Source organism: Biomphalaria glabrata, chromosome 15 (genome assembly GCF_947242115.1).
Source record: "Biomphalaria glabrata chromosome 15, xgBioGlab47.1, whole genome shotgun sequence".
Lineage (NCBI taxonomy): Eukaryota > Metazoa > Mollusca > Gastropoda > Planorbidae > Biomphalaria > Biomphalaria glabrata.
Genome location: NC_074725.1, coordinates 7,187,431 through 7,206,009, shown reverse-complemented (window position 1 = coordinate 7,206,009; position 18,579 = coordinate 7,187,431). Strand labels below are relative to the sequence as shown.

General features: G+C 33.9%; 1 protein-coding gene across 1 annotated transcript; it reads left to right on the top strand.

Moving 5' to 3' along the window:
- Positions 1–7: 7 nt before the first annotated feature.
- On the top strand, positions 8–13,319 carry LOC106057165 (uncharacterized). The gene is made up of 10 exons (XM_013214255.2): positions 8–268; positions 2,486–2,540; positions 2,697–2,878; positions 3,473–3,690; positions 4,064–4,177; positions 6,149–6,410; positions 7,388–7,619; positions 8,093–8,175; positions 8,637–8,800; positions 11,637–13,319. The coding sequence occupies exons 1-10, from the start codon at positions 219–221 to the stop codon at positions 11,783–11,785; spliced, it is 1,509 nt and encodes a 502-aa protein (XP_013069709.2). The 5' UTR covers positions 8–218; the 3' UTR covers positions 11,786–13,319.
- The last annotated feature ends 5,260 nt before the right edge of the window (positions 13,320–18,579 follow it).

Here is an 18,579-nt window from a genome sequence, read left to right as displayed (position 1 = left end):
CGTTAAAGCAAGAATGTCGTGTATATCCTCTTTTATAATCTAGATTAGATTGGATATTTACATTTTAACACATCTAGATCATCTCATTTTAATTTCACAAAAATTGTTTATTATTACAGGAACTTGCTAGATCAAGATCTTCTAGATCTACTTTCTTTTTGCACGTTTCCGTTATTTCATAAAATGTTATGAAACGTAGGTAGTGCATAAAAATAACCATGGTTCTAAACAAATTGACGTCTCGTTTGACGTATCTTCAGCGGACCTGGTAAGCTTGTTTTTATGGAGATCTTATTTTCTCAAATTTTAAAAAACGTCTAGATCTAGAACTAGATTATAATTTTATAGGTATAATACTACTAACTATATAATTATAATCTGGTCAACTTTTTTTTTTTGAGGGTCTTAAGTTTGTTTTAGGCTTAGCCTGGCTTAGTTAGGCTACTAAAACTAGGCTCAGCCTACAATTCAATACATAACATATCTTATATCATCATACACTACGGTCTAACTTGGTACCCAAGGAACATTTCTGCCAAGTTTGATTAAGACTTAAAATCGGTGAAACGGTTTTGATTTCTATACGTGGACATAATTTTTGACATACATACATATTTATATACATACGCCTCACATTCTACATTTACATTATATTAGAAATATATAATATACATTATAACATTTTATATTAATTATATATACTAAATATAGTATAGATGTATTATTATTTTATAGTTAAGTTATAGTCTAGATTATAATAGATCTAGACTATACTATAAGTATAATATAATAATATTTATTTATAAAATATATGAAACTAGAATCTATTAATCTAATCTGTCTAGATACAAGTGTCACTATACATCATACTCAATACTCATTTTCTATTACTTCTAGGGATTACACCTCTTTTTGTGTGTATTAATTCCATATTGGGCATCTCACCATAAAGTACACTCCCATGAAAGTGTGTGTTTTTTTTTACCTCATACTCATGCACATAATGAATGGGGGTGCTTCCAGTTCCAGTACATAGACTACTGTATAGCCCCATGAGCCCATGATGCATTAGCCAAGTAATAGCTATATTGCCTATATATTATGCTCATACAGACAATACAGTGGCATATTTGAAAATTTCCTCAGGCCCCCACTTGTCTTGATGGGGCCCACAAATGTTTTCGAAATTTGTTTTTACATTATTACACCATCATCTCATGTCATGATGTCAAAATGCAGGGTCCCCTAAAGAAGTCCCCCTGGCCCCCAAATCCCTAACTACGCCAGCCCTGCCCATATATTTGGATTCAGGATTGATAGGAGAACATGTATTTGCTTTCCATTAGACTTATTCACAGTTATAAAGGGGTTTACCATTTTAGAAAATGTTACTATATTGAACAATATATTATGTTTTTTTTATGCAATGTTTTCATTAATGTTCAAAGCAAAAATAAATGTAATCAGTACATTTTTTAGTATCTTCCATACAACAACAAAACACAAAAGCAATTTATAAATATAGGCCTATGCTTATTAAACATTATTTTGACAAAAAAAAACTATTTGAATAATAGTATAAATTTTTTATTTAATTTCACAATTACTTCCCTTTACTCCCAAATATAATTTATATTAAGTATGTTCTCCCCTTCTATTGCTAAATCTATTTATAGCATTGACCTAAATTTTGAACTATTACTGTGAAATATGCATGGCAATTAGTTTCTTTTACACACGGTAGTTCACCTCTTTCTTGACCAGAAAATACTTTTAAAAAATGAAAGAAATGGATGGTTAAAACATTTTCAAAATACATTTTGACTGATATGGTTATCAGGGAAAAAATTCTCTAATGCGGTTTACACTTTGTCATACCTATCCCACCTTTCTTTAACATCACATTTTATTCTAGCTATGTGTGTTGAAACTTGGCAACAGATTAATTTTGTAGATCAATGAATGATGAGTTTATAGATGTTCTCATTTTTTTTCTAGGTTTAGCCAATATGGAAGTACAACAATTCAAATTCGAAAAATCACAGCAATTCGGCTTAACTTGTTCAATAAAGCAGCTTAGGCTATAAACATTTATATTATAGATCTAGAAGATCTCATCTAATTCATCAAATAAATTTTGAAAAAAGGAAGTAGAGGCTTCGTTATTGATAGCTCTCACACCTTTTGAGTCTTACCAACCTACAACACAACTGACAATCACATTGTGTATTGCATGACTGGATTTGTTTTTGCCCTTACTAGATCTTGATTTATAGCTAGATCTAGTATTACAGCAGAGTTTGAATGGCATATTTTCCAATGAAAGATTAAACCATGATATTGATATGTTTTGTCACACATTAAGTTAATGCAGGAAAAAGTTTAAGGAGAAAGTAAAGATTTAATGGTTGCTTTAAAAAAAAATCTAATTCATTTTTGCAATAGGGCATTCAAGTATTTCTTATAACTTTATTTTTCATCACAGCTGTGTTCTGTATAAGGCTTCACTAGCTCCTGGAAATCCACATATTTGTTTTCAGGTAAAATGTTAACCCCTCACAAAAAAAGTTCTAACCTACTTTTAATAATTATGCGTTACTAATTTATAACATCAAGTTCATTTGTCGAAATTGACATTTAAATTTAATAGAAAACTTTTTGTTAATAAATAATCACAGCCATGTCTTCTCTTTCAGTCTCAAGCAGTTTCCAGTCGTTGTTTAACTTTTACTGTAACAGCATCTGCTGCATCTGTTTTTACGCTTTTGTTTTTGAGCCAAACACCACCTCAGTTAAACTCTCCAGCATCACACGTCTCGAGAAAGCACAGTATAGTATCAGGATCTGAAGATACAGTCGTGGAGGAGAAGAGCATGGAGTGAGACATAACACTCTGTTTGAAAGAGTGTTTTCTATTTTACTTTACTGAAAATTCTTTATAAAAAAAACAACTTTTAAAAAATTAAAAAATCTGATGTGGGATGTGGTAATAGGTCATAATCAATAAACATGACAATTAAAATGTAATAGCAACAGAATTCAATTGTTATTAGAGAAGATTGTGTAGAAAATATGTCAAAATATATATAAGAAAATGTTTATTTAACATTTTTTAGCACTAAGCTTAAAAAATCTTTAATGATTGATTAGGTCATAGGTATTAGTAGTTTTATTCCAGGCAAATAAACACATTTTTTTAAAATAAAGAAATGTAATATATATTCTGAGGATTACTAAACTTTTGGTGATAGCTTTGAGTCAAGTTTAAAAAAAAAACAAGATTCAGTGAAGCTTGGAGGCAAATGTCTTAGAAAAAAAATATGTTCAAGATAACATTTTAGTAAATGTTGACAAAGACCAAATAAAATTGATAAATCAATCAATCATCTGTAGCACAGTAAATATGCTGTAAAGTAAATTTTGTAGCTATTAGGTCTACTTGTTATCAAACACTTAGTTTTTATTGTTACAGGGAAGTAAAGATCATGTCCAGACCACAGCTTTCTGATCAATTGAAAAAAGCTAAGGCTGAGGCTATATGGGGCCTGTTTGTGGCAGATGCTTTATCTATGCCTGTCCATTGGTACTATGAGCCATCTGACATAAAGCATGAATATGGAAGCTGGATTAGTGGCTTTATAGCACCTCATGGGAAACACCCATCTTCTATTCTCAGGCTTTCTGCTGTTGGTAAATTCAGTTTTTCTATGTTTCTTTGTTTTTTAATAACATGACGATAATTAAGAGAAAATTTAATTGTAAATTAATTTATTTGATTAATATACTATTCAAAGATTAATTAGTCTTTAATGTCTTACAGTAGCCAACAAAAAAGTAAATCCCAAAAGTATCTTAAAATTTGAAAAGGTAAAAGGAAAAAATTGCTTTTTAGAAGAGGAGAAAAAAAATTGTATGCTGGACAAAATTTTATAATTTTTTTTTTATAATTGGATGTCTAAAGTTGTAGATATATGCAATGTTGTTTTTCTAAAATGATAATATTATAATATAAATATTTTATTCAATTTTCTCCTTTGCTAAAATAATAAATATTTGTTTTCAGATGGTAGTGGACGGGGCTCAAGTTCAACTCCAAGACCATTGATTGGAAATGTCATTTTGCATGATAAGCTGCAATATTGGGATGGAAGTAACCCAAACAATCATTATCATCAGGGTGAACTTTTTGTTTATGTCTTAGTAAACAATGGTGTCTTATAGTTCACTAGTAATGAGCCCAGTCTGAAGCACTGATTTCAGTAACTAATGATACAGTTTTACATTCAACCAAGATAGCAACCTATATTACTTAACAATATAACTCTTATTTAGGGGTGGTCCTGGATGCCCCGTGAGAAGTGTCTCCACAAGTAGCATCAGCTGTGGTTTTTATGCAATGAACTGCCCACACCCTCACTTGAAGAACCAAGTAGGTTTTTACAGGCTAGGACACAAACATGAGAGTGGTTGAAATCCTGGGAGCAATCTGACATGACATGGTTCTGGCAACATATGTGTCACCCATCTGCAACAATACATGGTGGTGGCTAGGAGGGGCATATAAAAAAATATTGTGTAGCATGGTTCTTCAATCCTAGATGTTGTCACTGTGGAGAGTCAAAGGAGATTGTGACACATCTTGTATGATTGTTCCCAATTCTTAAGAGTCACTCAATTTGTATTGGGGGCTTTTGTGGCATTATTTTTAATTGATGATTTTAGAAGAAAAATATTGGCTCGGTTATCACATTTTGCATTGTATGATGGTCCACTAGTCACACTGTATATTATATTTTAGATAAACATAACATTATTATGGCTACCCTAAAAAATCAAAACTCATTAATTCCATTTGGCTGAAATTGCGGGAAAATGACATAAAGGAACATTTTTTTTAGCTAAGTCTCAGTAACCAATGGATATCTCCACATCTTTTGGATCAGTTGTACTCAGTGTACATGCAGCATGTAGTTATCATGCTAAAGTAAAACTCCAATCTGAAATTTGGAGTTTTAAAATGGTTAAATATCTTTTCTAAATGTATGTGAATTTCATTAACTTTTCTCACATAATATTCATTGTCATCATACTTTTACTTTTCTTGAACTATCTTGAGAAAGGACTTACAAGCCCAAGCACTGAATATAGAACTTAGTTTTTCCTCTCTGTAGACTGCATACTTAACTATTTGAATATGGCAATCTATTTGTTAGCTAATTGTTGTCCATAAGAAAAGTTTTTCTTCCTGACTGATACAAACAATTGATATATAGTTCACTCACCTAAGGTGGATCAACTTTGATTCATCGGTTTCAGCTTATAACAGCTATTGAAGATCTCATTGTATATATCAGATTGACTTTGGAAGCTGAAAACTACTCCAGCATAATCCTAAGACTGTCAGTGGTGCATACTTGTCTTCTGGTGCACAGATTCTTTTTGTGTATATAATTTTGGATTCACCTTGGTTTCTGTGCATATGTCATTATGTTTACATTATCTTCCTGCCTTGTGGCAGCTTGGGTGAGGAGTCCTTTGACTTTTCAGTCTGTTGTGAGTTCTCAGTGTAGCACTATTCTATTTTCCCCATTTAGGGTACACACACACAAGTCTTATAACTTTGTTTCTCTGCTGCTCTTTTATTTCATAGAGTAGCATTACAATGTCGTTGTTCTATGTGTATCTTCAGAGAGCTAGGTTGGGTCCAGACACATGTTGTGGGCTATGCTGAGTTGATTTTGGGAATGTCTTGGCTGGCCTGCTGTGTAGAGTGGGCCTGTGTTAACTGTGGTTTTTTCTTTCATGGCTAGTGTAATAATACTTGTGTTTACATTATTAATATGCTTATTTGTACTTTAATAAGTGCTGTATTTAGCTATATATCTTTGAAGTGTACTATATAGTTATGCAAGCTCTGTTGGCATTATAAATACTTCATATTAAATGGTTAATGATGTTTCGTCAGAGCCCCAAGTGCATTTCTTTGATCTGTCTGGCATGGGACACAAGCCTTATTTTGTTACAATTAAGACATATAACAATAAACCTAACAGAGACATCAATTAATTCATTTTTGGGGGACAATAAGTTTAAGTTGAATACTAAAATAAAAAACAATTTGCCGAGCTTAAATTTTTTTTTCCCTTAGGAATGAAAGCAGGAGACAATACTCTCAATGCTGTAATGGCCTTGCATGAGCTTCAGACAATGAATTTGTTTGATGGTGACCTTATAAAACCTGACAGAGATGTCAGGGCAGCTGTGCTTGAGGACTATGTCAAGTTTATGACTACTCCAGGTTCTCATAATGATACTTATGCTGAATCATTTCACAGAAGCTTTTTTAGAGCATGGGCAGACTCTGGAGAGCCTAAATCTGCTTCTGACCTTATAGAGTTTGCTGAGAAAAGGTTTGAAATAATTAGTTCTGTATTTGAACTATGCTTTAAAGAAAAAGTTTTTAAACAGCTTTCTAAGGTTCTGATAGTTGTTTCCCAGCAACTTTTTTTGTGTTCTTTAGATAAATAATTTACAAAGAACAACTTTCATAATAAATAAACACTCTACTTAATTGGAAAGAAATATCTACACATTTTTTAATGCAGTGGCTAAAGATATAATTTTGTTTATTATAAAGCTTTATTTACATTTTCATCAGGCAAAGATTTTTTTTTTTTTAGTTTCTTCTATTGGGTGTTGGTGATAATAATAATAATGATCTTTAATATCCTTAAGGAAATTTGTCTTACAATATGTGCATTACACCAAGCATAATATAATAACTGTAGAAAACCAAAAATATACATTCACATCAGACTGGCTCAACATTTACATGTGAAATGTGAAATTTACATTGAAACAGCAATATATAACTATAAAATCTTCTCTAGTCATAAGTACCTCACTAGCATACTGGTTAGCACCTCTGCCAGAGGAGGCATTAGCCATGAGTTCAATTTCAGGTTGTTTCCCCCATTTTATTCTTTAATTCTTTTAAAAACAAAGTACAGTAAAAATTCACCCAGATATTCCTTTCTTTCTCTTTTCCTCCCATTTTCCCAACTGGTCCAGATAAGTGATAGGATCATAGCGTATGGAGAAAGCTAAAAGCTTGAAATAAGTATTTTTTATAATTTTTATAATTTATTTCTTCCTCATGTTTTTATTTTAATTGGGAAGTTGTAACTTTCTGAAAGTCCATATATATGTTAAGTGTATTTAATGCACTTTACAAGCATACAGTGCAAACTGAAATCTTCAGCTTAAGTAATCAGGAAAAGTACAGCTCTGTTCACACTGAATATATTTGTTATACTAAGATACATTTTAAAAAAAAAACGACAGCACCTTCATGACTATTGAAACCTAATTTTATGTCTCTCTGTAGATCAAAAAACATGCTGAAGTCACAGAATGATCATCAATTGTCTGTTGTTGGAAGTTTGGTGCCAGCTATCCCTTGGGTCATCAGAAATGCTCACAAGCCAGAAGACGAATGTGTTCAGAGCGTCGTAGATTTTGTGAAACTGACTCACCCTGTGCCATCTCTTGTCTCGTATGTGGAAGTCTATGCTCGACTCCTGCATGCAGTGTTGAATGGCAGAGATCTAAAGACTCAGGTTTGTTTATCTTTTTCAACTGAAATAATGTATTCAAATGAATTTCAACCTTACTGACAGGGCCACCATTTAGAAGGTCCTTGATGAAAACCTGATCATATGGTTGGTCTTTCTCCACTTTCATCCATGTGATGACCATGCAAAAGATCTAATAGACAAAATTGTTCACAAAAACTGATGTTTTGCAAAGTTAAACTTATATTTCTAAATAAGTAAATTAGACTTGTAGAAAGAGGGTAATGATACTAAAAAATCATTTTAATTTGACTATATAATAATAATACTTATTTCTTGCTGAGTGACCTCTGGTTAAAATTATATCATATATTTTGTAATATGAAGTCAACATACAATTGAGTCTACAGATCCACTAAGAATATTGCTGCAGAATGGCTTCTGTATATGAAATGTAACTTTAAAGTTGTTATTTTATATTATTGAACTTAACATTTATTAAATTTCTGTAATTCTAGGTAATGCAATTTCTTGGTAACTCTATTCTTGGAGGGCCATCTAATCGTGACAAAATATTAAAAAGACTTGATGACTCAGCCAGGTGAGCCTGTGTAACTTATACAAATTTTTTGGTAAAATATACAATTATATTTTAAATGAAATGTTGTAACTGTTTGTTATTTACCTGAAACCAAAGTTCATGAGTTTATAGTTTAAACCATAGTTTAGAAGATCATAAAATGAATCTGTGTTGGTCCAGCTTTCGCATATAATCTTAAGTCAAGTAAGAAGAATTCAATTTATTGTTTATTTTGTAGCCCACACAGTAATGTGGTAAAACATTTAGCCACAAAAGTGCTGACCTTTTTTTTTTTTTTTTTTTTCTAAATCTTAAGGTCCTAAAAAAAATTTTTAATGATCTTTTAGAACTGCTCTGACAAAAAATCATCCCCAAGCAAACAACAGGGTAGTCTTCATAATCTTTGAACTTATAAAAAAAACAAACAACTATTTATTTAAAAAGCTATTTATCAAATACCAAGTTTTTGGCTTTGGTTGCAGAATACCAAGGGGCACTGAAACAAGACTTCAGATGTACCAGTCAATGATCTCACTATTAGGCTCTGCCTGCTACATTGAAGGTGCTCTAAAGTCACTTCTCTTCCTGGCTCTGGAGTTTCATGATGATTTTGAAGGAGGTGTTCTAGCTAATGCCAACTGTGGTGGTAATTATAATTGTCCTTACTTCCTCTTTAACCATTTCACCACTAAGCAGTTGTAAGAAACTATCTACCCCATCCCTAAGAGAAGGGATATAACTCTGTATTAGCTAATTTAAAAAATCGATTTTTTGACTAAATTCACAGAAAAAAAACTAATAAAACTTAACAAAAACCTTCTTTTTATAATAGAAAAAATAGACCTAGGGTTAAGCATCATGTTTGAAGGCCTACAGAGCTCAAAAACATTAAAATATCAAGTCATATTTAGTTGCCTTCCAATCTCCCGTTTCACTAGATCTAACATATTCAATACTGGATCTAGCATCAATTTTTTATTTATTTTCACTACTATCGGTCTTAAATGGTTCTAAAACACTTACCCCAATCATTATATCCTTATTCTACAGCTTAAACATTAATATTCCCATTAAAATCTTATTCTATTAAAGCCTAAACATAAGCCTAAATATGTTCCATTTTGAAGGCTAGCAAAAAAAACAACGTAATTTTCAAAAAATCGTAAAAATCCAATCTAACATGCTGCAGAGTCAAAATAAGCACCTAAAAATAGCATCACTATCGCTCTTCTAGGTCAGAGTTAGTAAAGGTATAAATAGTTTTAAAAACTAGCAGTGCGTGCGTAAACGAAACAACCCAAAATCGGCGATTGCCGGCGACTCCCAGCGACTCTAGTTGTCAACCAGTAGAGGCGACTCCCGGCGACTCTAGTTGTCAAAGGGTTAATATATTTTATGCACTTTTGCTTTGACATTTACATGACATAGGCTCAGTCTCATTAGATTTTGTTTTACATGTTACCACTGTTTACCCAATAGCTACTTATGCGCCTAAATGTGCCCAACCTCCACTCGCTACTAATGCGCCCACCACAGCACACACACAGCATGACTTGCGTAGATCTCACTTTCCTGCATGATGCGTGGTGTTATTTTGAGCTGGCTGGGTTTTCAAAAAAGTAGAAATGTAGATCATTTTTAAAAAAATGGAGGTTTTTATGACTTTCGCTTCAGTTTCTATGGGCCTTCAAAGTTCTGTGATTTTTTTTTTCCTTAGCTGCGCAGGCCATTTTTCTCAATGACCTTTCAATTTTTAGACACATTTTAGCAAGTAATACACTAAATACAGCTAATAATAAACTTGAAATTGATAAAGACATTGAGCATGAGAATTTATTGCTACATTTAGACTTATATCTAGTGATTATAGTCAGATTCTGAGAGACAGAGAGTGAAGTAAAAATTGGCTTTTGGATCTAGATCTAGACTATTTCGGACAATGAATCTTCAACTTCATGGACTGATATTTTGACGTTTTTTTTTTTTGTTTTTTTTTACCACATGAAAACTTATGATAAAATAGATCTAGTTGGGGGTGTACACAACATTGGTTTGGACAGTGGTTAGATTACTTTTACTTTGTCATGCTAGAAGTAATGAAAACTGAGACACATGCAGAACCACATCAGCATGATACCATGTTCAGGCAACTAAGGACCTCATGCGCACCCAGTGAAAGTCAGTAAATACTCAAGACATCTACATATTTTATAAATAAGCATAATGTTTATTGTATAGGCCTACTAAACTCCTACCTATAAACATTAATGGTCTTTGGGTGAATGTTAGAGGGTAACCAAAAATAACTGATCTGATGGAGTGGGGGGAGTCACCAGTCTTCAAAAAATCAGGCACTCGAACAAATTTTTGTCTTTACCTGTTGTTTTTATTGTTTTAATCTTGTAAAACCTATTTAAATTATACATCATTTTAAAGGGGGTGCGGTGGTCAAATGGTTAAGCGCTTGGCTTCCGAAACCTGAGGTCCTGGGTTCAAATCTCAGTGAAGACTGGGATTTTAAAATTCTGGATTTTTAGGGTGCCCCAGAGTCCACCCAACTTTAATAAGGTGGTTGGTCGTTGTGCTGGCCACATAACACCCTGCTCATTAACCGTTGGCCAAAGAAACAGATGACCTTAACATCATCTGCCCTATAGATCGCAAGGTCTGAAAGGGGAAACTTTACTTTTACATTTTTTACTATCATTTTAAAGGCCATCCATTTTTCTTTTTTTTTAGATGTTGCTTAATGTTTTTTCAAATATATTTTTAAAAGTCAATCTATTTGTGTTTTGGAGTTACCTCCCTTTGCTTAGTATTTTGAGAGATGTGGCTTAGGTATGGACCTAGTAGCTATTGAGTTAAAATACAGTTGACTCTTGATATTCCGAAACTTACTGGATTTGGGGGAGGTGGGTGGGTGAGACAGCCAAAAACATTGGATTACCAAAGGTTAGTTGTACTTCTGCATATGTCTTAAAATTGGATGTATGATGTAATCATATTTAAGGAGAAAATTCTGTAATAAATTTTTTTTAGACTTCAGGGGTTTAAAATAAAAAATTAAAAAAAATGTATTGATCTAAAAAAAAATACAAAACATGATTTCAGCTTTCAAATACTGTACTAACCTATGATTTCAACTTACCTTCATTCTAAAAATACATACATCATGGCCGTGTTGGCAACGGATCAGATTACTTAGTGTGTTAGATGAGTTAAACTAGCAAGAGTCCACTGTAGTGTTGTTTTAGATTGAGAAAGGAAGGGTGTTTAAGTCATTCAGTTTCTGGAATACATTTTCTTTTATGTTTTTTTTAAATAGAATGTTTAAAATTTGAATATTTGTTAGTTTCAGTTTTTTTGTTTCGAGTATCTTTGTAATGACAGTGTAGAATAAGTTGTATAATTCTTTACTTTGATATAGCTTGAGTTTTAGATGAAGCCTTTTAATTTAAGTTCTTTTTTTTTTCCTTTTTTAGGAGAAAATTGTCATCGAGGAGCAGCCCTTGGTGCGCTACTCGCTGCTGCTGCTGCCAACCGGGGGGCTGAGGTGCCCACAAAGTTTAAAAGTGGACTTAACTCATTAAAACCAAATATTGAATCTGTGATCAAGGATATAATCACTTAAAATGCTCATTGAACTATCTCCCCTAAAGGATTTTGGGACATATACAAATGTTACATTGACTACTTCTGTAGAAAGTGTACATTTGTTGTTTTTGTGTGCCAGTGTTCTTTAGTCAGTAGCCTAATTGTGAGTGCAAGTAATTTAAATATATTCTAAAGTTTGTGTTTCTTTGTCTTCGACACATTTTAATTTTGGTTTATGGTGGTACTCAAGCACTCTATTTGCCAAGTTATTAGGAATCTCAAATAGCCTGGTTTGATTTCACCTATCATTTTTATTTTCAATGACACTGTGATCATTTCAATTTAAAACATTGTTAATAAGTTGACTTAATATTTATATTGATGGGTAAACTTAGAGCAATAGTGTGTTCTTATCAATCACTTAGTTTGTTAGATATGTATATATGCTAGTGTATATATCTACAAGTCTTATGTATAGCATTCATGAGTTTCAGTTATTGTAAAGACAACATGTGTTTTAATGTTAGCCAGAACACTTTTTTTTATAATCAAGTTAAGATTTTTAGTGTATATTTATTTATTTATTTATTCATTCATATATATATATATATATATATGTGTGTGTGTGTGTTGATGTAGCATTGTGTATATGTAAATATGTAACTCAATTATATCATGATGTCCAACAATGTTTTTAAAAAGATAGTGTGTGAGATGTGACAGTGAGACAGGTGTTTCAACTGCTTTCTTATAAGTGTAAATTTAAAAAAAAAACACCACATTACGTTGAGTAATTGAATGAAAAGTATGCAGTTTTAATTAGGAGAGGTCTCAATTGTATACTAGGTTGGGTCATGTTACTATTACACTAAAAGAGCTTTCAGTTTTACATTAGGCCATGTCAGTTTTCTGTGCCATTTTACATCTAAAGAGATTGTCTTTTGCCATTGCAACTTTTTCTGTGACTAAAGAGACCAATCCTTAATACACAGCTGTGGTCACAGGTTTGGGCTATAATCACCAGGTGCCATATCACTTTCACCCTTCTTTCTACTACTGTTGTGTAAGGCATATGCAATCCGGGATCCTTCCTTTATGGGCACTCTCCGTGTGGATCTATTCAGTCCCACATTTTCTCAGCGCTTCATATCGCGTTTGCTTACATCAGTATACCTTAATATTGGACGACCAGCGGCTTTCCTGCCTTCTGTTAGATCACCATGTCAGTTTTATATAAGTTAATAAAATATTAGGTTAGGTCATGTGCATTTTTACATTAGGCCATAAAGAAACGATCATTAGATGCTAATGATGTCTCTATGTACCTTTTGTAAAAAACAAAAATTGGACAACAGATTTTATGACCATGTCACCAGAATCAAAAACAGTTAGTAGAATTTATTATGTTTCAATGATTGGGCTTAATTGTGAAAGTGAGGAGGATGAACAGGATGGGAATGCTATGAGCAAATTTTGCAGATCTAGTAAAAAAAAAAATGTGTTACACATTAAATCTCTGCATTTTGAAAAATTTTTTTGTCTGTCAAATAACAATATATGTTTAAAAACAACAGCATCACCTTCCTGCTATTTTTTTCTTAGAAACAAAAGCAGGCTTTATAAGGATAATTCCTAGTAGACTTGAGGCGGCGCCTTGACTATGGGGTCACAGAGGTCACGCTTGAGGAGATGTTCAACAGTTAACAAATGATCAAACTATATTATTCTGTCTGAAGCTCTGTATAGAGGAAAAGCCACAATGACTTAAAGAAAGAAATTTAAGTTATTCAAGTGGATGCTACGTCTTTATCTTATCTTATAAAATACAGACGTTACTTCAAAAAAGAAGATGATTACGTCCTACGCGTGTCAATCTAGTCATGCATGTTAATCAATGGCTTAAATTCTGCCAACTCATTGGTTTTCCTGGCTGACTCAGGCAACCCATTCCATGCTATTAACTGCTTTAACTCTCGCGCTAAATAACACTGTCAGTTACAGTTTGACACTCTGCTTATATATATATATAAATGTGTGTGTGTGTTTTACAAAAGTTTATTGCCAGTCATAATATATATATATTTATTTATATATATATATAAATGTGTGTGTGTGTTTTACAAAAGCTTATTGCCAGTCATAATATATATATATGTATATATATATATATATATATATATATATATATATACGTGTGTGTGTGTGTGTTTTACAAAAGCTTATTGCCAGTCATAAGCATACGTATACTTAAGGCTATATTGAGTTCAGTAGAAGAATCCTCCCTCCCCGGGTCTTTGTTGAGCCAACTGCTAAAACTCTCAACTCCCTTCCTCCTTTTTTTTTCCCTGGAAATCTTCGGTCTTCTATTGACTTCTGATAGTGTGATAAAACAATAGGCAACGCTATAGCGCCATACTCCAGTTTTATGAATGAATGCTATTAACACACTAACCGTGACTAACGGATCACACCGGCACCTTCGACATCACGGAGGTCACGATCACACACACACACAGCACAATAATAAATAACTCCCTTGCCAGGGGGAATAATTATAAACTTATGCTATATCAACAGCATATAACTCTTCGACGTGTATTCGTAATGTTTTATTTAATCTCATAGACGTATAACTTTACAGATCTCTCTAATATTATTAGGCCTGCATCTTGACTTTATAGGCATTTAGGTATCTTTTTATTATCCATGAACGCTGAGAGTATCACTGGCCAATCTTTAAGGACGCCATATTATAAATGCTACTCTACGTACAGAAAATCCACCGCACCCGTTACCTCCCCCTCCCCCAACTCTCCCACTCTATATTGACATAATAGCCAAGCGATTCATACACCGTACAATCATAGATAGGACCTATATAAATTTAGGTCTAATGTACAATAAGGTTAAACCTTTGGTCGACTCGTATAACACTCTCATAGATGTCAACGCATTGACAAGTTTTGTTTGTGTCTTCTTTCATTGTTAGATCTGCAGTGACAGTATAGGGACTGAGGGCTGCACTCATTAATTATTTCAACTGTACGTTGTTTTGTGTGCAATGTATTTAAAGTGCATATGGTCTTGAAGAAGGCTATACCAGGACGTATTCTATTACACAAATATTCAGCTGAACATATTTCAACACATGCACACACACACACACATAATGAAATCGTATAGAGTTTAATAAATCACAAGCTTGAATTTATTCATACTTTGAAAAATGTGTAAAGTCAATATCTATAGGGCCTACTGCTTGAAGGAGATTTGTTATGTTTTTTGTAGAGATTTTGTAGTTAAATGTATATTTTGCAGTTTAATTATACGAAAGAACTGCCTCCATTTTTTTGTTTTAAATCACGCGCTGTCTCTCTATCTTTGCACTATCCAGTTTATTTATTTTTTTTTCAAAGTACGATTCTACGGTTTCGTTTAGATCGGGTATTTCCCATAACACGCACAACTTTGGTGGACAGTGCCTGGTCAGTGCGTGCATTTTCTTCTCTAGCCACGCCCCCTATTTGACCAGGATCAAGATGGATACTTGTGGACTTAATTAAATCATTTTCGTGAAAGTCATATTTTGTCGATTTGTGATTCACAATTAGGACCTCATAGCCTACCAAAAGCCAGGACAGAGCGTTGTAATTTCAGTCGCTGTCACCACATTTCATTAGGCTTGCGGTAAGTAGAGGAAGATGGGGTGAAATGTCACAGGGGCAAGTTGTCACAAACACTATATCGGTATAATTTGATGCGCTATCAAAAACGCGAAATTACATTTGAGCTCTAAGCTATATTCTACTTTCTAGCTAAATCTTATTTAAAATAACTGCGTAGCCTACGTGTAGCCAATACGGCGAATGCTTACAAAAATATATGTGAAAACTAGAATATAAATGGCAATGAAAACCAACACACATACTCTCTCTCTATAAATGTGACATATTGGTTCAGTTTACAAAATTGTATATATCTACTACATTTCATAGGATTTAAAAATAAAAAGGAGCACGGCTAAGACATGAAAATGGATTCCCAGAATGCTTTCTCTCGATTCTTAACAAAAATATCTACAATATTACAGGCTATATTAATCGTGTTTCAGCATTTAGAGCGTAGATCGATCTTTATTCAATATTTGTTGTTTCCCCTTATTCTAAGTTTCCCGTCTCCCCTTTTCCTTCGTTTCCTCCTTTGGCGATTGGGCCACTTAAATATATCAGAGTTAAATTACCTTCGTTTTATTTGTATTTTTTACAATTTGCTTCCAGAATCAAGAGAGGGGAAAGAAACTAGCACTACCCTAATTATGTTAAGCCAGCCTAGTGTACCTGCGTGGATTGTCTTTCTTTTTTTTTTTTTTTTTTCAGTTATTTTGGAGAGTATAATAAGGCTTGTCTTCGAGTCCGAAGATTAATGAGGAATGCAGTATTTCCCGTGGTTACACAGCCCCAACTGTAGCCTACATATTTTGCCACATCAGGGCAAGTATAACCATTGTCCGCCGATGGTCGATTAAGATTCGTTTCACCGTCTGCATCTGTCCTCAGCAGCGGATTTTCTTTTGGTCTCAAATGTGTATCACGCGGCCTTTGTGAGTGACCTCCAGAGTAGATGCAGAAAAATGCTGGGTATAACATGCTTGGAAAATAATACAAATGACTTTGTACTTTTAGGTACATGTCAATTTAACACTCTGGCTGGCAAAAAGGGAGGGACCTACTCAATACTGTGAAGAGACAAAATCTGAGCTGGTTCGGTCACATTGTAAAAAAGTCATTCTTCATGGCACAGTGGAGGAAGCACGAAGAATTAGGGGTCGTCATAAGAAAATCTGGCTTGACAGAATGGACCGGCATTTTATTGTTAATATCCTGCTAAGAACAGCTGCTGCTGGGAAAGGTGGAGGCAATGTGGCCTTAGGGGGTGGTAAGTGGGGCAACCGCCCCAGCACCTCGCGCCTGAGGATCCCCGCGATAGATTTTATTGTCACAAACTTGATCACTACACATATTATTTTCCTAATAAAATCCGATTGGACGTCGATATTTAGTTACAAAATAAACTCTTTGGATTAATTGACTTCTTCCGCCTGTGTTTTATATGCATAGACATCGTGCGGCCATGGGAGTATTTTTAAAAAAACTTTTTTAACTTGAAAGAAAAATCTTGTATGCACAACAATTACAATACAGTATATAATGCGCTTCAGCGGCCAATAGTATGCCAACAGTACCTACGTAATGTTCTATGTTTTGTAACAAAAATAAGGCCTACAGCTTAGGGGTGGAAAAACTGCATTGTTATTGTTACAGCGTTGATAATAGCCCGTTAGCGTGATGTGGTACGGTCTATATATTATCCTTACTGCTCAGGGTCCTGCACAAGACACTCGCCCAGGGCCCCGCGCACTGCTAAGGACGCCCCTGGTTGGAGAGGTTTGGTTACGTGAACTGTCACGGCACGCCTACGACGAAAGTCGATATATATGGACAGACGACGATGAGTCTATTAGAGGCCTATACACGATGTTGTGATGTTTAAAGCTTCATGGGAAAAAATGACTTTCCAGAAAAAATGGTGTAAATACATTCTATAACAAAAGTACACACACCTAAGTTGCACTACTACTATTTTGTTAATTAGTCGTGGAGTATGTAACCTTCTTCCCTAGTGCTATTAGAGCATGGAATGGGTTGCCTGATCCAGCCAGTAAAACCAGTGACTTGGCAGAATGTAAGTCATTGGTCAACACGCATGACTAGAAGCATGACGCGTAGGACTTAATCATCTTTTTTTGAAGTAACGTCTGTACTAAAGATAAGAAGAAGATAAGATAATGATGAACACTCAAAACAAAACATGATGATTATTCATCATGATTAACCCCTACATAGGAGAAAGACGTTAAAAAAAAAGACAAAGTGTAAGTTTAAAACTTGGCGTACAATGTAGCCTATGTATTTGATGAAACATAGGCCTAAATCAAAGAATGTAAAACGACTACTTTTTATAGCCTACTACTAAGCATCATTGGCTGATGTGACGTCATTTCTCGGTAGTTCATCCTTTTCTTTAATCGTCCAAGTAAAAATGAGTCTGAAACTCCGTGTTCGTTTGATTCTGATTAAGTAAAAATGAGTCTGAAACTCCGTGCCCGTTTGATTCTGATTAATTAAAAATGTGTCTGAAACTCCGTGCCCGTTTGATTCTGATTAAGTAAAAATGACTCTGAAACTCCGTGCCCGTTTGATTCTGATTAATTAAAAATGTGTCTGAAACTCCGTGCCCGTTTGATTCTGATTAATTAAAAATGTGCCTGAAACTCCGTGCCCGTTTGATTCTGATTAATTAAAAATGTGTCTGAAACTCCGTGCCCGTTTGATTCTGATTAAGTAAAAATGACTCTGAAACTCCGTGCCCGTTTGATTCTGATTAAGTAAAAATGAGTCTGAAACTCCTTGCCTGTTTGATTCTGACTAAGTAAAAATGAGTCTGAAACTCCTTGCCTGTTTGATTCTGATTAAGTAAAAATGAGTGTGAAACTCTGTGCCCGTTTGATTCTGATTAAGTAAAAATGACTCTGAAACTCTGTGCCCGTTTGATTCTGATTAAGTAAAAATGACTCTGAAACTCCGTGCCTGTTTGATTCTGACTAAGTAAAAATGACTCTGAAACTCCGTGCCCGTTTGATTCTGATTAAGTAAAAATGAGTCTGAAACTCCTTGCCTGTTTGATTCTGACTAAGTAAAAATGAGTCTGAAACTCCTTGCCTGTTTGATTCTGATTAAGTAAAAATGAGTGTGAAACTCTGTGCCCGTTTGA